General features: G+C 42.1%; 1 protein-coding gene across 2 annotated transcripts in view; it reads left to right on the top strand.

Annotated features, from left to right (window-relative positions):
* wwox (WW domain containing oxidoreductase) overlaps window positions 1-25,559 on the top strand; it is a 268,954-nt gene that overhangs the window by 6,875 nt on the left and 236,520 nt on the right. For both annotated transcript variants that reach the window (XM_089127979.1, XM_089127980.1), the window contains exon 5: window positions 14,065-14,171. In XM_089127979.1, coding sequence (XP_088984105.1) covers window positions 14,065-14,171 — 107 coding nt within the window. The remainder of the gene's footprint in view (window positions 1-14,064; window positions 14,172-25,559) is intronic.

Below are 25,559 nucleotides of genomic sequence, written 5' to 3'. Positions count from 1 at the left end.
AGCAGGTGTAGTGCTGCTGATGGATGTTGTGTGAGTCGCTCTGACGCTCACAGATGCGTCTCCACATTCATGAGCTCCTATATTTACTCTCCGCTGTTCTCAGTTCATCAGATCTAATGGAGGCGGCAGGAAAACCAGTGCGTCACTGATACTCTCTCTCTCTCTCTCTCTCTCTCTCTCTCGCTCTCGCTCTCGCTCTCTCTCTCTCTCTCTGAAAGGTCTTTGATGCACTTTCAGAACGTTTCTTTAAATGTTTGAGTCTCTGACCAGCAACCAATAGCGTGAGTTTGGGGGTGGGGTTTTCAGTCGGCCTGACCAATGGCAGATGGGGGGAGTGTTCAGGGAAACCTGTTTTGAAAACATAATTATTTCTCTAGTTTTGTTTCTGTTTGTCACCGTTCTTTAAACCTAAATTTCAAAACCCTGCTGTTTATTTTTACTTACTTTATAAAAACAAAACAATTTATCTCTGATTGATTTCAACGTTATGTCAACATCCCCCCCCCCCCCCATTAAATAAGTAAATCAATAAAAAATGTAACTATTTTAAAAAAAAGTAAAATATAGATATTAGATGGGAAAACATTAAAATATATTTTTAGAAATGTTGCTTTTAGGAAATTTTTGCTTTTAGGAACACCATACTAATACTGTGTTTCGCCTTCAGAACTGCTTTAATTCTACGTGGCGTTGATTCAACAAGGTGCTGAAAGCATTCTTTAGAAATGTTGGCCCATATTGATAGGATAGCATCTTGCAGTTGATGGAGATTTGTGGGATGCACATCCAGGACACGAAGCTCCCGTTCCACCACATCCCAAAGATGCTCTATTGGGTTGAGATCTGGTGACTGTGGCGGCCATTTTAGTACAGTCAACTCATTGACATGTTCAAGAAACCAATTTGAAATGAGTCCAGCTTTGTGACATGGTGCATTATCCTGCTGGAAGTAGCCATCAGAGGATGGGGACATGGTGGCCATAAAGGGATGGACATGGTCAGAAACAAAGCTCAGGTAGGCCGTGGCGTTTAAACGATGCCCAATTGGCACTAAGGGGGTAAAGTGTGCCAAGAAAACATCCCCCACACCATTACACCACCACCACCAGCCTGCACAGTGGGAACAAGGCATGATGGATCATGTTCTCATTCTGTTTACGCCAAATTCTGACTCTACCATCTGAAATCGAGACTCATCAGACCAGGCAACATTTTTCCAGTCTTCAACTGTCCAGTTTTGGTGAGCTCTTGCAAATTGTCGCCTTTTTCCTATTTGTAGAGGAGATGAGTGGTACCCGGTGGGGTCTTCATCCGCCTCAAGGTTGTGTGTGTTGTGTCTTTGCTGCATACCTCGGTTGTAACGAGTGGTTATTTCAGTCAAAGTTGCTCTTCTATCAGCTTGAATCAGTCGGCCCATTCTCCTCTGACCTCTCGCATCAACAAGGCATTTTCACCCACAGGACTGACCCATACTGGATTTTTTTCCCTTTTCACTCCATTCTTTGTAAACCCTCGAAATGGTTGTGTGTGAAAAATAACACCTGACTCTAAAAAAATTCTAAAAGGTTTCTCAAATGTTTTTTGTTGTATTAGGTGTCCTTAATAATATACTCAAAGCTTACTAAAGTTTGACCACTAGAAAGGAGTAATTTTCAAGATGGAGTCCAATATGGGCAGGAAGCCCTTAAAATATGCTAACTCACTGAAGCAACTGCCATGTGATTGGTTGATTAGATAATTGCATTAATGACAAATTGAACAGGTTTTCCTAATAATCCTTTAGGTGAGTGTGTATATATATATATATATTAAATGTGTTATTAAATTATTAAAACTAAGGCTAAATAGAAATATTTATAAAAACAAATAAATTAAAACAATTACTCAGACTTAAAATGAAAAGGAAACTGAAAGTATTTAAATAAGATTAGATCTAATTCAAATCAAATCCTGTAATGGTATTAGCATAGAAATAGTTCTCAAGCTAATGCTATTTGCAGCTTTACATGAAGTAGCGGGTGTCCAAACATCCGGTCCAACAGCGTGTGCTCAGACTCGTGTGTGTGAGTGTGTGTGTGTTTGGCAGAAGCGCAGTGTCAGGACAGGAAGCGCGGGGCACACAGGACGGATAAAGGCCTACTGACGGGAATCTGCAGTTCATGTGCTCTCTGAATGCCATGGCCTCTGTGTGTTTCCACTTTAATTGAGTTTTGATGAGTGTGTGTTTCTGTGGCCTCTCACCAGGCTCGTTCCTCTCAGATGTTTCTGTGGTCAACCGGTAGATTTACTTTATACTTTATTTGTCCCAATTTGTTTTGGGAGATGCAGGTAAAAGCTCACACCAGGACCATAACAATCACACAGTTGAGTCCTTTACACCAGAGTTGTATCTAGTCAATCGATCTGAAGTTTAGGTGGACTCTTTCGTACACCAAGGTTTTGTTCAGTGTAACTGCTGAAGCGATTCTCAAACCCTCGTGCATCACGTGAACCATAAACATAAAGCTGGGTAGCTCCGCCCACTGTCACATATCATTGGTCAGCATAACTGAAGATGAAGCATTAATCATGCTCTGATTGGCTGAGATTGTGTGGAGTCGTGAGATAAGAGCTTGTTTCTTTGAACCATATCAAATATAGGAATTGTTTTAGTAAATATATTTTTCATTATATGTGTGTGAGCAGAATAACACTTGTTTTAAAACAAATAATTAAAAATAAGCCATTTCTCCAGGCTTCAGTGTCACATGATCCTTCAGGAATCACTCTAATAGGATGATTTGCGGCTCAAGAAACATTTATGATTGATGATAATTATGATTATTTTTACCCCAAATGTTAAATGGTAGTGTATCATGTTTATCAAACTTGATAACAGTAATCTATATTTGAGATGCTGTATTCAGAATATTGAACAGTCTCTCTTCATTTGTTATATTCAGCACAGAACTGTCCACAAGTAAAACTCCCAAACGTTCGGTGTGTGTCTGATTCTGGCGCGAGTCTTTAATCTTCGGTGCGCCTGTGGAGCCGGTTATTGATATTGAGTGTCAGAGGAAATAGAATCTGAGGCTTTTAATGTGTGTTTCATGTCCCCTTTTGATGAATCTGTTTATCGGCTCTGTAATGAACACCAGGTATGGTTGGTTAGTCAAATTATTGAGCATTATTAACCTTGGATGAAATTCACAAAGCACGGAAAAAACTGATGTAACGTACAAGAAAATTACAGCTGGGGATAAAAGGTTCGATAATGATTACGGCCTCAATACCACCCGGGTGAGCGGCCTGATGCATATGTGTGTGTGTGTTTAAGGCCTTTTACTGGCTTTTTAAAACGGGTCGGAGCGCTTGAATGTGAACTCGAGTGGTTTATGGATTCGCTTTTACTATTGTTCCAAGAGCAGAGATATTAAAGTTGCATGACGACTCTTTGCTCTCTCACTCTCTTTAACAATGTCCGTGTTGGGATTAACGGCGCTCCCGCTCGTATTCGCGGATGCGGTTGCCGTGGGGACGGCGTGACCGTCGGCACGATGAAAAATGGCGTTGGGATTTAGCCGAGGCCACTTGGGGGTCGAAGCCGGAGTGTGTGAGGCAAGGGCATCGAGGGCAGCGGGGGCAAGAGCAGCGGCGAGCGGCTGGTCAGCTGGAACCCTGTAATTACTAACCATACATTTCACTTTGGCCCGTGACAACATCTCCCCCAATCCCAAATGAAGATGGGGGTTATTAATGGTGTAAATTAAGCCTCCCTGCAGACTGACAGAGGCACCACACTCCCCGTTTTAACCCCAAATATATATATATATATGTGCTCCAGCTCACCTGCTGCTCCCTGGCCCCTCCCCTTTTATGCTCCACGACCATATATGGTCATTAGTCTGATAAACTGCTTGTGTGAAATGTATAGTCTACGGTAATATCTTAATTATTTTTTAACAATGTTAAACTGAGATAATCGAGTATGATTTGAGAGAGCAGGATTTCGATGAGTGAATTCTATGCCGATAAAATGCCTCAGAGAGTCAGGATATACACAACCAGATTTCCCTGAGCTTTGATTTAAATATGTAACATTTTTTGAGTTATATTTTAGACACAATATTGTCTGGTTTTGCTTTATTTTGTTCAATCATTCACAGTAGAGCGACACAAAGCGGGGCTTGATTTCTGAATGAAACCTCAAATCAGTTTAATGAAGGATTCAATGACTGAACAAACCAGGTGTTTAAACGAATTGTTTGAATGACGTCAACTCAGCGATTGGCATTTTTCGATCATTTCTTGTAATTGTAAGTGCATCAATGCATCCTCTGAGTGAAAACATGTCAATGCCACTGTGGATGCAGGTATTGAGCAAATATGGATTTTAGGGCTGGGGTAAACGATTAGTAAACGATTAATCTAACGACTATTTTTTGTCTTTTCTGCTGCTCGATTAGTAAAAAAACATAATGTATCTCAAATAAATACTAGCGCACTGAATCATGATAGTATAAGCTGGCTAACGTATACTCGACGCATCCGCACGAACGCGAAGGTGCACACGGAAAAAATGACTCGTTGGGTGCGCAAGAACGGGAAGACCCCATTTCGTTTGTTTGCGTGCATGGCTTTTTTTTTTTTTTTAACAGCGCGCGTGGTGCCGGGAACAAGGATGAACAACTTCAAGCCGAATCTGCCCGAGCATGTATGTCTTACCGCACCGGCTCCCAGTTTGCGCATCTAAATTGCAGGGAAATCTCGTGAAAATCTCTTCAACTCTTGTCTAAGGCTTGCAAGGAAGAAAAGGAATAGTCGAATAAAGTCGTTATTTTTGTTTGTTTGTTTTTCGCACAAAAAGTATGTATGAATTTGCATAGTTACATAATTGAAAGCATAAATTAAAGCCGTTGAACATGCTATCACTCTGTGTTATTACTTCACAATGCTTCAAAAATAAAAAAAAATAAAGTATTTATGTAGATGTAGATACAATAAATGTAATAATTTTCCTTTATTACATTAAATGTTCAAATGTATTTATTTATTTATTTAAAAGCATACAAATCAAATTTAACAAGACAAGGCAACTCTAGCACTCTAAATAAATAAATAAACACTGCACCATGTACCTATAGTATTATTATTGAAATACATGGAACGAGTTATCACATGTAATTTTTTCCCCCTTTATTACATAAATATTACAACAGTGTTTATTTGTTTGTTACTGTCACAAATAATGTCCCAATGTAAATACAAATCTGGTACTACACTGTAAAAAATGTCATGTTATGTCAATTATTCCCTTTAAATGTGTGTAATACAGCAGAAAAAGGAATAACAAAGGTGTAGGGGAGATTTCAAAGTGATGACAGAGAAAATCAACGAGATTCATGCAGGTGTTAATCTGTCCGCTCTTTATGTGTATCCTGGCTTGATTCCCGTTCGCTCGCTGTGATTAGGAAGTGACCTGGAGAAGAACTCAGCTACACAATAAACCTATCCAGTTACCCACAGACCATCTATGGGATGTCCCGTCGTCACAGCATCCTCATAGTGCGTTACATGTCCATGCGTAAACCCATCCAGTGACCCACAGGCCATCTATGGGACGTCCCGTCCTCACAGCGTCCTCACAGTGGGTTACACACCGAAGCGTAAACCCATCCAGTGACCCGCAGGCCATCTCTGGGACGTCCCGTCCTCACAGCGTCCTCACAGCGCGTTACACACCCAAGCGTAAACCCATCCAGTGACCCGCAGGCCATCTATGGGACGTCCCGTCCTCACAGCGTCCTCACAGCGCGTTACACACCCAAGCGTAAACCCATCCAGTGACCCGCAGGCCATCTCTGGGACGTCCCGTCGTCACAGCGTCCTCACAGCGCGTTACACACCCAAGCGTAAACCCATCCAGTGACCCGCAGGCCATCTATGGGACGTCCCGTCCTCACAGCGCGTTACACACCGAAGCGTAAACCCATCCAGTTACCCACAGATCATCTATGGGATGTCCCGTCGTCACAGCGTCCTCATAGTGCGTTACATGTCCATGCGTAAACCCATCCAGTGACCCGCAGGCCATCTATGGGACGTCCCGTCGTCACAGCGTCCTCACAGTGGGTTACACACCGAAGCGTAAACCCATCCAGTGACTGGCAGGCCATCTATGGGACGTCCCGTCGTCACAACGTCCTCACAGTGGGTTACACACCGAAGCGTAAACCCATCCAGTGACTGGCAGGCCATCTATGGGACGTCCCGTCGTCACAACGTCCTCACAGTGCGTTACACACCGAAGCGTAAACCCATTCAGTGACCCGCAGGCCATCTATGGGACGTCCCGTCGTCACAGCGTCCTCACAGTGGGTTACACACCGAAGCGTAAAGCCATCCAGTGACCCGCAGGCCATCTCTGGGACGTCGTGTCGTCACAACGTCCTCACAGCGCGTTACACACCGAAGCGTAAAGCCATCCAGTGACCCGCAGGCCATCTATGGGACGTCCCGTCGTCACAGCGTCCTCACAGTGGGTTACACACCGAAGCGTAAAGCCATCCAGTGACCCGCAGGCCATCTATGGGACGTCCCGTCGTCACAGCGTCCTCACAGTGGGTTACACACCGAAGCGTAAAGCCATCCAGTGACCCGCAGGCCATCTATGGGACGTCCCGTCGTCACAGCGTCCTCACAGTGGGTTACACACCGAAGCGTAAAGCCATCCAGTGACCCGCAGGCCATCTATGGGACGTCCCGTCGTCACAGCGTCCTCACAGTGCGTTACACACCGAAGCGTAAACCCATCCAGTGACTGGCAGGCCATCTATGGGACGTCCCGTCGTCACAACGTCCTCACAGTGGGTTACACACCGAAGCGTAAAGCCATCCAGTGACCCGCAGGCCATCTATGGGACGTCCCGTCGTCACAGCGTCCTCACAGTGGGTTACACACCGAAGCGTAAAGCCATCCAGTGACCCGCAGGCCATCTATGGGACGTCCCGTCGTCACAGCGTCCTCACAGTGGGTTACACACCGAAGCGTAAAGCCATCCAGTGACCCGCAGGCCATCTATGGGACGTCCCGTCGTCACAGCGTCCTCACAGTGGGTTACACACCGAAGCGTAAAGCCATCCAGTGACCCGCAGGCCATCTATGGGACGTCCCGTCGTCACAGCGTCCTCACAGTGGGTTACACACCGAAGCGTAAAGCCATCCAGTGACCCGCAGGCCATCTCTGGGACGTCGTGTCGTCACAGCGTCCTCACAGCGCGTTACACACCGAAGCGTAAAGCCATCCAGTGACCCGCAGGCCATCTATGGGACGTCCCGTCGTCACAGCGTCCTCACAGTGGGTTACACACCGAAGCGTAAAGCCATCCAGTGACCCGCAGGCCATCTATGGGACGTCCCGTCGTCACAGCGTCCTCACAGTGCGTTACACACCGAAGCGTAAACCCATCCAGTGACTGGCAGGCCATCTATGGGACGTCCCGTCGTCACAACGTCCTCACAGTGGGTTACACACCGAAGCGTAAAGCCATCCAGTGACCCGCAGGCCATCTATGGGACGTCCCGTCGTCACAGCGTCCTCACAGTGGGTTACACACCGAAGCGTAAAGCCATCCAGTGACCCGCAGGCCATCTATGGGACGTCCCGTCGTCACAGCGTCCTCACAGTGGGTTACACACCGAAGCGTAAACCCATCCAGTGACCCGCAGGCCATCTCTGGGACGTCCCGTCGGCACAGCGTCCTCACAGTGGGTTACACACCGAAGCGTAAACCCATCCAGTGACTGGCAGGCCATCTATGGGACGTCCCGTCGTCACAACGTCCTCACAGTGCGTTACACACCGAAGCGTAAACCCATTCAGTGACCCGCAGGCCATCTATGGGACGTCCCGTCGTCACAACGTCCTCACAGTGCGTTACACACCGAAGCGTAAACCCATCCAGTGACCCGCAGGCCATCTATGGGACGTCCCGTCGTCACAACGTCCTCACAGTGCGTTACACACCGAAGCGTAAACCCATCCAGTGACTGGCAGGCCATCTATGGGACGTCCCGTCGTCACAACGTCCTCACAGTGGGTTACACACCGAAGCGTAAAGCCATCCAGTGACCCGCAGGCCATCTATGGGACGTCCCGTCGTCACAGCGTCCTCACAGTGGGTTACACACCGAAGCGTAAACCCATCCAGTGACTGGCAGGCCATCTATGGGACGTCCCGTCGTCACAACGTCCTCACAGTGCGTTACACACCGAAGCGTAAACCCATTCAGTGACCCGCAGGCCATCTATGGGACGTCCCGTCGTCACAACGTCCTCACAGTGCGTTACACACCGAAGCGTAAACCCATCCAGTGACCCGCAGGCCATCTATGGGACGTCCCGTCGTCACAACGTCCTCACAGTGCGTTACACACCGAAGCGTAAACCCATCCAGTGACTGGCAGGCCATCTATGGGACGTCCCGTCGTCACAACGTCCTCACAGTGGGTTACACACCGAAGCGTAAAGCCATCCAGTGACCCGCAGGCCATCTATGGGACGTCCCGTCGTCACAGCGTCCTCACAGTGGGTTACACACCGAAGCGTAAAGCCATCCAGTGACCCGCAGGCCATCTCTGGGACGTCCCGTCGGCACAGCGTCCTCACAGTGGGTTACACACCGAAGCGTAAAGCCATCCAGTGACCCGCAGGCCATCTCTGGGACGTCCCGTCGGCACAGCGTCCTCACAGTGGGTTACACACCGAAGCGTAAACCCATCCAGTGACTGGCAGGCCATCTATGGGACGTCCCGTCGTCACAACGTCCTCACAGTGGGTTACACACCGAAGCGTAAAGCCATCCAGTGACCCGCAGGCCATCTCTGGGACGTCCCGTCGGCACAGCGTCCTCACAGTGGGTTACACACCGAAGCGTAAACCCATCCAGTGACTGGCAGGCCATCTATGGGACGTCCCGTCGTCACAACGTCCTCACAGTGCGTTACACACCGAAGCGTAAACCCATTCAGTGACCCGCAGGCCATCTTTGGGACGTCCCGTCGGCACAGCGTCCTCACAGTGCGTTACACACCGAAGCGTAAAGCCATCCAGTGACCCGCAGGCCATCTCTGGGACGTCGTGTCGTCACAGCGTCCTCACAGTGGGTTACACACCGAAGCGTAAAGCCATCCAGTGACCCGCAGGCCATCTATGGGACGTCCCGTCGTCACAGCGTCCTCACAGTGGGTTACACACCGAAGCGTAAAGCCATCCAGTGACCCGCAGGCCATCTATGGGACGTCCCGTCGTCACAGCGTCCTCACAGTGGGTTACACACCGAAGCGTAAAGCCATCCAGTGACCCGCAGGCCATCTATGGGACGTCCCGTCGTCACAGCGTCCTCACAGTGGGTTACACACCGAAGCGTAAACCCATCCAGTGACCCGCAGGCCATCTCTGGGACGTCCCGTCGGCACAGCGTCCTCACAGTGGGTTACACACCGAAGCGTAAACCCATCCAGTGACTGGCAGGCCATCTATGGGACGTCCCGTCGTCACAACGTCCTCACAGTGCGTTACACACCGAAGCGTAAACCCATCCAGTGACCCGCAGGCCATCTCTGGGACGTCCCGTCGGCACAGCGTCCTCACAGTGCGTTACACACCGAAGCGTAAACCCATCCAGTGACTGGCAGGCCATCTATGGGACGTCCCGTCGTCACAACGTCCTCACAGTGGGTTACACACCGAAGCGTAAAGCCATCCAGTGACCCGCAGGCCATCTATGGGACGTCCCGTCGTCACAGCGTCCTCACAGTGGGTTACACACCGAAGCGTAAAGCCATCCAGTGACCCGCAGGCCATCTCTGGGACGTCCCGTCGGCACAGCGTCCTCACAGTGGGTTACACACCGAAGCGTAAACCCATCCAGTGACTGGCAGGCCATCTATGGGACGTCCCGTCGTCACAACGTCCTCACAGTGCGTTACACACCGAAGCGTAAACCCATCCAGTGACCCGCAGGCCATCTCTGGGACGTCGTGTCGTCACAGCGTCCTCACAGCGCCTTACACACCCAAGCGTAAAATTATTTTAAAATTTATATATTAAAATTTTTATTAAAATTAAGATGGTGTATAAAGTAATTCAGAGGAGTTTTCCTAAATACTTGCATGACTACTATGTTTTGTGAAAGATGTTCACTGTATTTCTACAAGGGCAAAAATACATAATATATATTTGTACCGATTTAAAATTTGGGAAGAATTAGTTTTTGTACTCGAGTGCAGTTGCTTGGAATGGATTGCCAGATCATTTAAAGCAATTACGAAAGGCACGGCCCTTTAGAAGAGAAGTAAAAAAATGGCTTTCCAATTAAGATCCCATAGGAATTTGTAGGGTGTGAGTTGTTTGTTTTGATTTTATTCCCACTGGAACTGTTCATTTTATGCATGTAGAGGACCACAATGGAAACAAGCCTGAGGTATTATTGTGTATTTTATCCTCAACAATTGTATTTAAATGTATATGAATCGCCTCTGGCATGATTATATATGTTGTTTGTAAACATTGTTGAATAAATCAAATCAAGAAACGCAGTGGTCATTTAACTAACCTTGTGTTTAAGGCATGATTTCAAAATGGCCATCTTTCTTTCTTTCACTGAAATGTCCTGCTAATTCAGCTGGACTCGTGCGCATCTCCGCCTCTTTGACGAACAAGCGGAGTCATTATGTCCAAATTAATGTCAAGCCCCTCTTATTTTCCATAAATAATACATGGCGGGTCGCTGTTGTCGTTAAACATGTTCTAATTTGTTCTCCATTACAAAAAACAACAGCGTTGATTAATTCACACTTCAAGCCGAACAACCGCCACGATTTCCACAAGGTGACTGTGAGTTGCTCTTGTGATCAACGCTAATGCGAGACTGTTTCATTAATAAGGCGACGAGAGCACACCGCAGAAGTGTCATGTTATGGATTTGCTGGTGAATGTGTGTTTTGTTGGTCTACTGGCAGGCAAAGTGTTTCTTGTTTTTATTTTGGTGTCTGTTTCCCGGGAAGGACGGCCTTGTGCAGACACACACACACACACACACGCGTTCTCCATTACTCCTAATAAGGTGTCATAAAATTGAATTGCATGCTTGGTTTGTCAGAGAGGAGGTCTTATCCTACTCCAATTTTGAGTTTTAATGGGTAATACTCCTTAGCTCTCTCCTCACAATTAGGCCTCCTAGTTACCTTTTAATGAAAATCAGATTAAAACATAATCTAATTAAAGTTCATTTTAATCTGCGCTATCGCCCAGACTGTCTGTGGCTCAGAAACACGCCGGCACACTGTCAAACCCGCTTCGTTTGCATAGAGGAAGGCCAGGCTATCAGGCACGGGTTTTACATGTGTGTGTGTGTGTGTGTGTGTGTGTGTTGGGAAACTCGTATGAGTGCATTTCTGATCCCACTCTCATTCCAGGTCATATTCTGCTTCAAATATATATATACATATATATATATATATATATATTGCATTTTCTGTGAAGAAAATAAAGCCTATTTTTAGATATTTAAGATATTTTGCAATGAAAAGTTTGAACACTTTTCCACCCCCAAATTACTGTAAAGCTTCCTTATTTTTCTACTTTTAAATATATATTTTTCAGGGATAATTATTATGTTGTCATTTCATTTTTTTCTGTATTACAGTGAATATTACTAGAGTTTTATGATTTACACAGAGTAACATTTGTGCATTTTTGCATTGCACATGTTATCCCTGTTATTACTTCACAGTACTTGCCTTTCAAATGATTATTTATTAGTGACAATAACGTAATAATTTTCCTTTATTACATTAAATGTTTACGTTTATTTATTTTAAAGCATGCACATCAAATTTAACAAGACAAGGCAACTCAAAACAATATGCTGAAGTCACTCTAAATAAATAAATAATGCATCATACCTGTAGTAATATTTATTGAAAAACATGGGACGTATAATAATTATATCACGTTCATGTAAAATGTTCCTTTATTACATCAATATGTTTTGTTTATTTGTTAATGTCATAAATAATGTCACGATGGAAAAATCACCGTAAAAAAAAGACAACATATATTTTACATTTTCAACTCAAGTACAAGATTCAACTCTTTTTAAGTCGAAATGACTTTCAGCATTCAAGTTGATTGTACGTAAAAATGTAAAGAAAGCATTTTTTTTTACAGTGCATCAATGGTCCTAAAATATGCTTTGTTGTCTTTATGCAGAATTATTGTTTCTTATGTTCCTTTTGATTTAGGCGCAAAATAGAAGCAAAAAAAATGCCTGTCTATAAAAATAAAAAAACTGTTAAAATCAACAAGTCATTCTCATTTATATAGCGCTTTTAATAAAAAAAGTGTCAAAAAGTAGCTTTACAGAGATAAACATATGATTTAAGGTAACAGAAATTGGTTTGGTTTCCATAGTGAGATGAGTCCTGTGTAAGGAACGGGGCAGTGAACTTCAGTGGGAAAAGTGAAGGTGAAAAAGTGGGACATGCGTGCGAGTGCCAGCTGCCAGCGCTCATCATGTCCACTGATACCCATGATTCCCTGCGCCTGAGTGGTTCACGAGTCATGCCTCTCTGTCGGAGCCGTGTCGGCCTGTCAGGTCTTTTCTGAGCCATGACAGTGTAATATGTTTTACAAGCCCAATGGCCAAGGGTTATTTCACAGTCAGAGAGAGGCAGCGCGTTCAGTCCACCTGCCGGCCGATAACACACTCACACACACCAGGGAAAACCAGTACCAAACCAGTCTTTCAGTAATAGGAGATTACAACAGAAGAGAGCAGATCTGCATGCCTTCGCTGTAATTAAACCCAGGATTTAATGAGCCAACAGAACGATGCACATGCGCCTGAGGATTACGGGGTAAAATAAGCCACTGAGCTCAGATTTTAGAGGTTTGACCTTTGTGTCCTTCGTATGATGGCAAAACCATCCGATATTCCTTCTCTAACTCGATTATTAATGTCGGACTTGCAAACCTGAGGCTTTTTCTCGCTGTATCTATTCTGAGACACATGTACCTTTATGACTGGTGCCCACTCCGGGTAATAAAGTGCTGATGCCAGCTTAAGAGCAACTTTAAACACACTTGGTGTAATCAAACGCACAATGCAAAACGGCAGGTCAGCAAAACCAGCCAAAACAATACCCCAAGTCCCCCCTAAATATAACCCTTTTCAGTCAAGCAAATGTTTTGTGTTTCTGCCTTCCCATACGGAGTATATTTAGATCATTGTTTCCACCTTTTGGGTTTGACTGACCCATTTAGAGTGGCGATTTTTGAAAGTTAATTCGAGAAACTGAGTAATTTCTAAATGAGGCTAATGTATGATAGAGCCTACCTATGATAGTGCTTTAGGATCAGGGGTACGAAGAAATACACATTATGGATTTTACGTCTCCATTTACTCATTTATTCTCGCAAAAAATCTGTGATCCATTATTATACTTGTTTTTAGGCCAAGTTTTGTTTTCTTAACCCTATTGTTTCTCGTTTAAAACGATTGGTGAGGCTTATGCATGGAAACAAAAGAATGACTTGCTATTGCTAATAAAGTAAGAAAACTAAACTTACTTCAGAAAGAAATTTTCTGATAAAAAGTCATTGTTTCACAATTTTATTTGCAAGTAATGTATCTTTTTAAAGATATTTAGATAGTGGGAAAACACAGATTATTTTTTGCCGTGTAAATGTGCTTACGATAGACGTTCTGCCATTGAGGTGCCTCAAGGTCTTGTCCTGGGTCCGGTTTCATTTCATTATCATTACCAAAGCTATTGGAGTTTCTCTGCTTTGACTTAATCGTTTTCATCACTTAAAAGGGTCTTGATTGAGTATCTTAAAAAAAGAGCCTTTGGCTTTCTGTCTGATGGAGAACGAATCCGAGATATGGGATCCCGTCCACCCTCTGCTCGGGTTCATCCGCCGCAAATAACAGCAAGTTATCAGTCAAGTGACTTATCTCAATCATGTCATTTCTCTTCTCCCACAATCCCCTTTCCACCCACCCACGCCCTATCTGCAGGTTTCGAGACCGCCCGATCTTTCGCTCTTCACGGCGCCCATGTGATTTTAGCTTGCCGAAACCAAAGTCGTGCCATTAAAGGAGCAAGACTGATCACGGAGGAATGGGTGAGTAACACCGCACACACACTCTTGACTACTGCAGTGCTACGTCATTCTGTGTGACCTTTAGATTTCATAAATCACGTTTTGTGTAGCTGGCTTCTCCTGAGTCACATGATTAGGTGGAGATTTGATTCATTAGTGCTGTTTCTACATAGTCATCGGCCTTCTAATGCATCCAAACTCTAATACAGTGGTACTAACGAAATGAAATATATGAACTGATCTGAATTGTTGTTCATTGGCATTAAGTCTTTCAAGTATTTTTTTACTTTGTTACTATACCCAAGTCAATTTTTCGAGGATCTGTACTTTTTATCAGAGTATTGTTATTGTGGAAAATGTTATTTTCCACCCAGTTTGTCAGCTGAGGCTGCGCTGCCGTAGCGGATGCTATTGCAGACATTAGCGCCAACCAGTGTTGTAGTCGAGACCACCTCACTCGAGTCAGAGTCGAGTCCGAGTCCATAGAGAGTCGAGACCGAGACCAGTGAGGGTTGATTACCTAATTTACTTTTATTTACTTAGAGAAATCCTTTTTTTTTTTTTTTTTACTGAATTTACTTAGAGTTTAAAAAATATGATCAGTTTAGGGTAAAAAGGCCACATAGTAGGTGGTGTTAAAAGTAATTTTATTACAATTTGTCATGCGCAGTTGCGCACTAGAAAATCACCAATCACTGGGCGTGTCAATCAATTTAAAGAAATATTTTATTAACATACATTAATAATCATGAAAAATATTTTGGATTGAACTCGAGTGGACTCGGGAATAATTCTGAGTCCTAAAAAAAAAATGTTTGAGTACGAGTCAATTCCGAGTCCAAATGCACACGAGTCAAGACCAAGACCATTAAAATATGGTCTCGAGACCGAGTCCGAGTCTCGAGTACTACAACACTGGCGCCAACTAATGTCGCCTTTTGTTGAACGAGTAGTTCACTTCGAAATTAAAATTTCCTGATAATTTACTCTCCTCACATCATCCAAGTCTTTCTTTCTTCAGTCGAAGAGAAATGAAAGTTTTTGAGGAACACACTCCAGGGTTTCTCCATATAGTGACTTCAATACGCCTTATTCACGGCAGTGCCATCTTTGATTTTTAATGAGAATGAAAGCGAGGCTGTGAGGGATAGACTTGCATCTCTTCAATGGGCTGTATTGTTATTTAATGTGTTTTCGGATTGTTCTGCTCATGAAACAGTGGAAAAATATCTTTCAAAGAAATTACAGTTGACAAAAAACTCCCGACAATGTAAGTTGTGGAAAATTGTAAGTAATCTAGCCGCTTTATTCAGCTTTTTACAGCGGATGCCATTGGAAACACGGTAAGTCTATCCCTCACAGCCTCACTTTCATACCTGTCATGGCGCTGCTCTGAATAAGGTGTATGGTCCAACGGGTCGAAGGTCCAGATGTGAGTTTCAGCTCAGCTTCAAAGTCTCGACACGAGTCTGATCTAGACAAACCAGCCGACATTAAGAACAAAATACACATTTATATACTTTATAACCACTAATGCTGATGCGACACACATTACGTAATCACGCTGAAAGGTCACGCATGTTCCGGTTTATAAAGTAGGATAGGGCGATAAACTCCTCAGTTTCTCCTCCAACTTCAAAATCGGCATTGTTGTTTTACCTTGTATTTAACTTATTTTTTGTAAATAGCTAAATATTTGCACGTTCGCTTTGTAAACACTAGTTCTGTACTTCCGCCAACGAGATTTTTTTATAAATATGGAAATGTAAGAATAAAAAAAAAATGAAATTATACTCAAATAAGAAATAAAACTGAAAGCAAGTGGCGTTTAATGTCTTAGGGAGTAGTTCACTTTAAAAAAAAAAAACTTTTGCTGATAATTTACTCGCCCCCATGTCATCCAAGATGTCCATGTCTTTCTTTCTTCAGTCGAAAAGAAATTAAGGTTTTTGATGAAAACATTCCAGGATTTTCTCCATATAATGGACTTCAATGGGAACCAAACGGTTCAAGGTTCAAATGAGAGTTTCAGTGCAAACTGTTCAAAGGGCTTTAAACGATTCCAGACGATGAATAAGGGTCTTATCAAGCCAAACGATCGATCATTTAATAAATAAATAACAAAGTTTAAGTTTTATAAGCTCAAATGCTCGCCTTGCTCTGTTCTGTTCTGTGCTCGAACTCGTTCATCCAAATGAACAAATCTTTTTCGAGTCATTTTATTCATTCAACGAACAAAATGAATAATGCATAAATTGACTCGGCTGAAGGAAGAAAAACCTTTTCGACTGAAGAAAGAAAGACATGGATATCTTGGATGACATGGGGATGAGTAAATTATCAGCAAAAGATTTTTTTTTTAAAAAGTGAACTACTCCTTTAATGAGTAAGTCATTGAGTCATTCATTCATTGATTCACTGATTCATTCATTTGATTTGTTCAAACGGCTGATTCATTTAGGAATGAAGTAAATGGCACTCTTTATGATGAGTCATTGAATCGTTGTTTCACCCGATTGATTCGCTCAAAACGTGGACTCTTTTTCATCGAACTGTTGTAACTCAATATCACACTTGCACTCGGAACAAAAACAGCAGTCGTGTGATATTGCTTAACTACATCATATGATATAAATATGAGGCAAAACCCCATACAGGGGCATTTCTGCTCTGATATCTTTAATTTTAGGGGCATTATAACTGCATTATACAAGCTTCATTACACAGTGAGCTTTTGCTCTGCTTCATGTTCCTCACCAGTCAATTATATATGATGTAAGATGAACTACGGAGGTCTTGAATGCGTTATTAATTTTAACACATTATTTTCCCTTTATAACGAATTAATTGAATGCGTTACTTTGGGCTTTATATCTAAAACTTCTTTTATTTCAGTTAAAAAATTGCTATTCTAATAGAAGACATCTAAAAGCAAACGTAAAGATGCTCTAGCTTTCAACCCTCTCTCTCTCTCTCGTACGGTGTAATTCCTAATGAATATTCCTCTGGTCTTGATGTGGCGTGGCAGGGTTTAGCCCGTGGCTCTGCGCTCGCAGCCGATCTCTCTGATAGTCTCCATTATTAGCAGGAGGGGGGGGGGGGGGGGCGGTGCGAGCGCCTCTGATAATTAACTTTGATTATTGCACTAATATTGTGGCACTCTTGACACTCCCCCAGATTTATGAGTGTGAGAAAATAAACAAATGAAATGTAGGTGCTGGAGCAGAAAGAATAAGCTATTACGAGGTGCCGTAATTACAGCCATCCTGAGACTTGGAATTAGTTGATTAATTACAGGATGCCAATGGATTACAGGGGAATCTAAAGTGTTTTAAAGCAGTGGCGATATGTGATTGAACAAAGCCCTCCTCTCGACGGCAGATAAGTCCTCAGGCCCGACAGCTTCAAATCTGTCGTCGGTGTGTTTTAATAAATGTAGAGGCATTTTACAAGCACTCCACAATCCGCCAGCGGAGAAACCGGCACAATCCTTTAATAATCAGAGTTATTAAAGAACATTTAAATATTAAGGCAAATTACCTGGCACAAAAAGCCAGACGATCTGATTAATGTTTACCGACACCTTGCTGGCAGTTTTAATTTTTCATTCTCTAACAATTACCGCGAAAACATCTGAAATTAATTCTCCACGTACGAGCCCTCGCGACTCTTCCCTGTGAGAAACGAGGAAAGTAATACTAGAAGATGGCTTGATCAAGTTAAGATTTTCATATTCTGATTAAAAAAATATTGGATTTGATTTGACTCCTAAATCGCAGGTGCTGCGGGATGAGTAATGGAAGGCATGATATCGGAATAAATCTCATCGACGGGAAATGCATACTTACACCTCAGGAATGATATTAATAGATCCGGGGAAGGACAGGACAAGGAAATTAATCGTTAAAGTGATGAATGTACTCGCTGTGTCTTCCCACGCTCTTACGGCGGGGTTATTTTGATAAAGATGTTCGTTTTGGGATCAACAGAAAGAAGGGTCATGACATCTACTTCCCAGGTCACCTGGAACGCCGTACAGCTCCGAGAAAACTACTGTTGAAAATCCAGAGTCAAATCCTGCCGTACGTCACATGCGGCACAATTAGCCTGTCAAAACACCCACGAGTGAGTCTTGAGGCGCGGGTCAAAAGCTACAGCGCTAAAGGTTCACAATTTTAGATAAATCTGTAAACATTTTAAAGGGATAGTTCAACCAAAAATGAAAATTAGCCCATGATTTACTCTCCCTCAAGTCATCCAAGTGTATACGACATTCTTCCTTTCAGACGGATACAATCTGAGTTATATTAAAAAGAGTGGATCTATACATCATAAAAGTGCATCTATCCATCATAAAAGAGCAGCCATACATGATAGAAGTTCATCTATCCAGCATAAAAGTGCATCCATCCATGTTAAAAGTGCATCTATACATGATAAAAGTGCATCTATCCATGGTAAAATTGTATCTTTCCATGATAAAAGTGCATCTATCCATCATAAAAGTGCATCTATCCATGATAAAAGTGCATCTATACATGATTAAAGTGCATCTATCCATGATAAAAGTGCATTTGTCCATCATAAAAGTGCATCTGTCCATCATAAAAGTGCATATATCCATGATAAAAGTGCATCTATACATGATTAAAGTGCATCTATCCATCATAAAAGTGCATCTGTCCATGATAAAAGTGAATCTATCCATGATAAAAGTGAATCTATCCATGATAAAAGTGCATCTGTCCATCATAAAAGTGCATCTATCCATGATAAAAGTGCATCTGTCCATCATAAAAGTGCATCTGTCCATGATAAAAGTGCATCTGTCCATCATAAAAGTGCATCTGTCCATGATAAAAGTGCATCTATCCATCATAAAAGTGCATCTGTCCATCATAAAAGTGCATCTATCCATCATAAAAGTGCATCTGTCCATCATAAAAGTGCATCTATCCATCATAAAAGTGCATCTGTCCATGATAAAAGTGCATCTATCCATCATAAAAGTGCATCTGTCCATCATAAAAGTGCATCTATCCATCATAAAAGTGCATCTGTCCATGATAAAAGTGCATCTATCCATCATAAAAGTGCATCTATCCATCATAAAAGTGCATCTGTCCATCATAAAAGTGCATCTGTCCATCATAAAAGTGCATCTATCCATCATAAAAGTGCATCTGTCCATCATAAAAGTGCATCTATCCATCATAAAAGTGCATCTGTCCATGATAAAAGTGCATCTATCCATGATAAAAGTGCATCTATCCATCATAAAAGTGCATCTGTCCATCATAAAAGTGCATCTATCCATCATAAAAGTGCATCTATCCATCATAAAAGTGCATCTGTCCATCATAAAAGTGCATCTATCCATCATAAAAGTGCATCTGTCCATCATAAAAGTGCATCTGTCCATGATAAAAGTGCATCTGTCCATGATAAAAGTGCATCTATCCATCATAAAAGTGCATCTGTCCATCATAAAAGTGCATCTATCCATCATAAAAGTGCATCTGTCCATCATAAAAGTGCATCTATCCATCATAAAAGTGCATCTGTCCATCATAAAAGTGCATCTATCCATCATAAAAGTGCATCTGTCCATCATAAAAGTGCATCTGTCCATCATAAAAGTGCATCTGTCCATGATAAAAGTGCATCTGTCCATGATAAAAGTGCATCTATCCATCATAAAAGTGCATCTGTCCATCATAAAAGTGCATCTATCCATCATAAAAGTGCATCTGTCCATCATAAAAGTGCATCTATCCATCATAAAAGTGCATCTGTCCATGATAAAAGTGCATCTGTCCATCATAAAAGTGCATCTGTCCATGATAAAAGTGCATCTATCCATCATAAAAGTGCATCTGTCCATCATAAAAGTGCATCTATCCATCATAAAAGTGCATCTGTCCATCATAAAAGTGCATCTATCCATCATAAAAGTGCATCTGTCCATGATAAAAGTGCATCTATCCATGATAAAAGTGCATCTATCCATCATAAAAGTGCATCTGTCCATCATAAAAGTGCATCTATCCATCATAAAAGTGCATCTATCCATCATAAAAGTGCATCTGTCCATCATAAAAGTGCATCTATCCATCATAAAAGTGCATCTGTCCATCATAAAAGTGCATCTGTCCATGATAAAAGTGCATCTGTCCATGATAAAAGTGCATCTATCCATCATAAAAGTGCATCTGTCCATCATAAAAGTGCATCTATCCATCATAAAAGTGCATCTGTCCATCATAAAAGTGCATCTATCCATCATAAAAGTGCATCTGTCCATCATAAAAGTGCATCTATCCATCATAAAAGTGCATCTGTCCATCATAAAAGTGCATCTATCCATCATAAAAGTGCATCTGTCCATCATAAAAGTGCATCTATCCATCATAAAAGTGCATCTGTCCATCATAAAAGTGCATCTGTCCATCATAAAAGTGCATCTGTCCATCATAAAGTGCATCTATCCATGATAAAAGTGCATCTGTCCATCATAAAAGTGCATCTATCCATCATAAAAGTGCATCTGTCCATCATAAAAGTGCATCTATCCATCATAAAAGTGCATCTGTCCATCATAAAAGTGCATCTATCCATCATAAAAGTGCATCTGTCCATCATAAAAGTGCATCTGTCCATCATAAAAGTGCATCTGTCCATCATAAAAGTGCATCTATCCATGATAAAAGTGCATCTGTCCATCATAAAAGTGCATCTATCCATGATAAAAGTGTATCTATACATGATAAAAGTGCATCTCTCCATCATAAAAGTGCATCTATCCATGATAAAAGTGCATCTATCCATCATAAAGTGCTCCACATGCTCTGAGGGTTAATAAAGCCCTTCTGAAGGGAAGAAATGCTTTTGTGTAAGAAGAATATCCATATTTAAAACTTTATAAAGTAAAATATCTAGCTTCCGGCCAAAATAACATAGGGATTTAATTTAGTTTTTAATCTCTTGCTGTAACTCAGTACATCATTTAAATAAATAGACATCCCTGCATTAAATATAACATTTATATAAATGTTTGCAAATCTAACCTGCGATTTATCACTATTAATTTATAGTAGTCTTTTTGCTCTTCTATGTACCGTTTCAGCAAGTGTCGTGACATCGTCCCCTTGTGAAGCGCAGCTCTGTCTGCTGATGTCATTTCCTGTGCTGAAACATTGCTGATTGTCCTGAGAGAAACAATGGTTTATTTATAGAGGGTTGCTCTGCAGATCTCTCCGTTCGTGTGAACAAGCTTACTAATCACACCGTAAATGCCTTCATCTTTCCATTCTCAGTAATCACAGCAGCCAAAGCGTGGAGTCACGCTGAATCAGCACACACACTCACACACTCGTCTGCTTTAACCCCGCGGCCGGGAACCTATCCATCTCCGCTTCCCAGATCCCCGGGCTGATGCCGAGGGTCAGCGAGCGTGGTTTGAAGGTCGCAGCGAGGGCCACTGTTCTCAGGGTCACCGGCTCATAAACGCAAGTCCGCCTGCTTTCACTTCGCAATCTCTCTGGAATGACACGCTTGTGTTTGTTCGTCAGCCAGTGTGAGTTTAGTGTTTATATTATGAGTGTGTTTTACAGTAAATCACTTTACTGGGCCACAGTAAACACAGCAGCCGTACAGTCCTGGACACTTCATCCATTCATCAGGCGCTCTCTTCTGAAGCGGACTTTAGTTTATGTGGAAATGTAGACAGTCACCCAAGTCTAAAATAATGAGTGGTTCTTGTTTAAGAAATATCATAGACTTGCATGGTACTTGTACGCATCACTTTTTTTCCCCTTTGCAATGTACAAAATGTCTTTTGAACATTGTTACAAACTTCTTTGAATTTATCTTCAAGATTTTGTCTGATATTTTATTAACCCTCCTGTTACCCTCAAATCTGATAACACTTTTTACCCAATTGACCCCAGTAATTTAAACCTCCACAATATGATTTTTTTTTTTTTTTACAAAAGTTTGTCTCAGTTAATTTATGTCTTTGTTGACTACTTAAGTAACGTTTTAAGTTGACATCCACCCACCACCCCCCTCCCCACCCCACCTAACTCCTTATACATCCAGAATACCCATTGCACAACTATGGAAAAATGTACAAATCAACATAAAATCTTACTAAAATTGTAAAAGTATAAATACATCTGGTGTTTTATTTGTTTTATAATATTTCTAAGTATATATTTTTGTAATCTATAAAATTTGGAAGGAAAAACTATTTATTTTATCAAGGATAGTACAACGAGTTTGGGGTCAATCTCACAAAAATTATGTTTTCTCCTCCCCCATGGCACGGGAAACATCAAAGTTCTCACAAAAATGATGTTTTCCCCTCCCCAAATGCACAGGAAATAATTATTAGTTATCTTGAGAATTATGTCACATGTCATGAGAACTACTAGTAGTTCACATGCATGTGACATAATTCTCATTCCCGCAATACTACAGATATGGTTATGTTTGGTTAGAGCCCGAAAACAGAGGGACGTTTTTTGAAAATGATATTGAATATGTAAAAATACAATGAACATTATAAATTCAAATTATGACATGTTATAATGACCTCAATAAAACAACCAAAACAAAAGTGTGTGAAATTTTAATATTTCTTCTGTTTTATTATACAACTAAAAGAGCCTGGGGTCAAATTGACCCCAAGGAACACCGATGTTACAAAATTTGTACAGGACTTTGAAAAAATATTAGCAGGTTAATTTTATGCTTACAGAGTTGTCCCCATTAAATTAAGAAAAGTCATTAAATCTGAAGCAAAAAAATAAAATGATGTTTTTACAGACGTTAAACATTGAATGGGTTAAAATTGACCCCAAGGATAATAGGAGGCTTAAAAGCATCTTGAAGAAGAAGAAAAAAACTAATTCTTGCCGCAGAATTGCTGGTCCACTCAACACCTGAAAAGCTGTCTTTATTCAGTGCAGATTGCCGTAATGATGTTCCCACAGTGCAGGCTGGTGGTGGTGGTGTAATGGTGTGGGGAATGTTTTCTTGGCACACTTTAGGCCCCTTAGTGCCAATTGGGCATCGTTTAAATGCCACGGCCTACCTGAGCATTGTTTCTGACCATGTCCATCCCTTTATGGCCACCAGGGGCCTCATTTATAAACGTTGTGTACGCACAAAAGAAGGCGTACGCCGCTCTCTACGCAATAGTTGGTATTTATAAAAAACAAACTTGACGGCAAAATGTGCGGTCCTTTACGCAAGCTCTGACCCAGGCGTACGCACAAAAACGGGTGAAAATGAAATGAGAAATGGCGACACCGTCGGCAGTTGGAAAAAACACGTGACCGTGTGTGAAACTGTAGACGGTTGTGTAAAATAAATTGCAATACTGCCCCTCACAAATAACACGAAGACTTCACAAAACAAGTCTTAACAGCTTACAATTAACAGCCTACACGAACACCCGTTTGATCGATCTGTAACAGAAATGCAAATTAACGCATTTCCAAAAAGAAAGTGAAATATTTTCTGCTATAATATTGGTATGCAATTCATCCTCATAAATAAGATGGTAAACAGACGGAAATAATGTACAAAACTGATATTCTCGCCAATATGTCCGTCTAACGGAGCAGATATAGCAATTAGTCAGTCAGATAGATAGATAATTGGGGAGATACATAGATAGATCGATAAATATTATTTGTCCACTGGGAAAAGTTGTTTTCATAGTAAAAAAAAAAAAATTATTCATGCATATGCCTTTAGTTTGTTTTATTTTTGATAAAATAACGTATGATGCGTCTCAACCATTCAGAAAGCTGCAAGAAATATACATTTTTTGCTGAACTATTTCCCATTTCCAAGTAGATTATAACCGACATCCGTAGCTTGTCAGATGCAGAATGAAATGGATGTAAATAAAATGCCCCATCACAATGCGTATAATGACGCACAATGGCTGATCTTGCGCTCTAGAAGATGTGGCGATTAAATGGAAGGATTCGGAGTGAACGCATCATCTGCACAACAAAAGGTGTGGAAAAATATATTATTTATTCAAGAATTCCCTCATTATGCAGTTTATTTCAGTTAGGACAGTCTTGATTTCGCCCAACTCCTTGGCCACCTCTTGAATTAATGACTAGACGCTTTTTTTGCCTCGACTTTGATGTCCGACCATTTCTTTTTTATTTCGGCCACAGTCCGAGGTTGTGAGGCGACAGCATTTACGGCGTCTGCAACCTTTTGCCACTCAAGTGCCTTTTTGGCATTAGTAATGCCCACACTGTGCCCTCCAAACAACATTTTCTCCTCTTTTCCACCTTGCCAACGATAACTTCTACTTCACATTGAGTGAAGTTACATTTTTTTATTTCCTCTCTGTGTTTAACATGATTTCGCAATTCATGAATATTAACTTTTGGGCGTTTCACAGACTATTTATGGGCAACTGTGGGCGTGACATGAAGCCGCAAAAGCTGCGCTACATTTAGAATTGATTGTGATTTATTAAGGGAAAAATGCGTAGGATGTGCGTGCGCACGGTTTTATAAATCTGAATATTTCTGTGCGTACGCACGTCCTATGTTTCATCCGTACGCCACTTCTGACGCAAATCCTAAGTTTTATAAATGAGGCCCCAGATCTCAACCCAATAGATCATCTTTGGGATGTGGTGGAACGAGAGCTTCGTGCCCTGGATGTGCATCCCACAAATCTCCATCAACTGCAAGATGCTATCCTATCAATATGGGCCAACATTTCTAAATTTTGAAAGGGGGTCAAACACAATATTAGTCTGGTGTTCATAATAATCCTTTAGGTGAGTGTATAGAGTACTTGGGTATGTTGTCCTTCTGAGTGGAGTCCATGCTTAATTTTCTTGATTGTCTATAAAATTCTGCTGATCTTTGATTCATGGCCTCGGGAGGGATGTTTAATAGAGCCCCGGGAGGGATTGTGTTCAGATCAAGGCCTCTCTAATGTCCAGCAGAATAACTTAAAACAGTTCTTCCCATTTAAGAGCATTAGCCAGTAGCCTCACTTTTTTTCTCTCCTCGTGTCAAAATGGTAATGAGGTACTTTGTAATCATGTTAATTGCCGACCCAGCTTCGTGTTAGCATGTGTTCATTGTTTCCGTGAAACAGTATTTACAATCAAGATGAAAATCACCACGCTGCGTGTGTGTTGAAGAGGCGTTGTGTTGTTAGGGTGAGCTCTGGAACCAATTAGGGCCGGCCCTCCTCTCCACTGAGGGTTGATGGGAGGAAAGCTCAACCTTGTAATGCCTAAAAAGCGAATTAACATTGTGGCGGATAGACAGGTCTTTGTAATTAGATAACTGACCGTGTTTAGACTTCACGGTCTTCGGGCGTTGTTGCCGTCCACTCCTGTCATGTTGGGCTCTT

This window comes from Pimephales promelas, chromosome 25, assembly GCF_988280905.1.
Source record: "Pimephales promelas chromosome 25, fPimPro1.hap1.1, whole genome shotgun sequence".
Taxonomy (NCBI): domain Eukaryota; kingdom Metazoa; phylum Chordata; class Actinopteri; order Cypriniformes; family Leuciscidae; genus Pimephales; species Pimephales promelas.
This window is presented reverse-complemented; position numbering and strand designations above follow the sequence as displayed.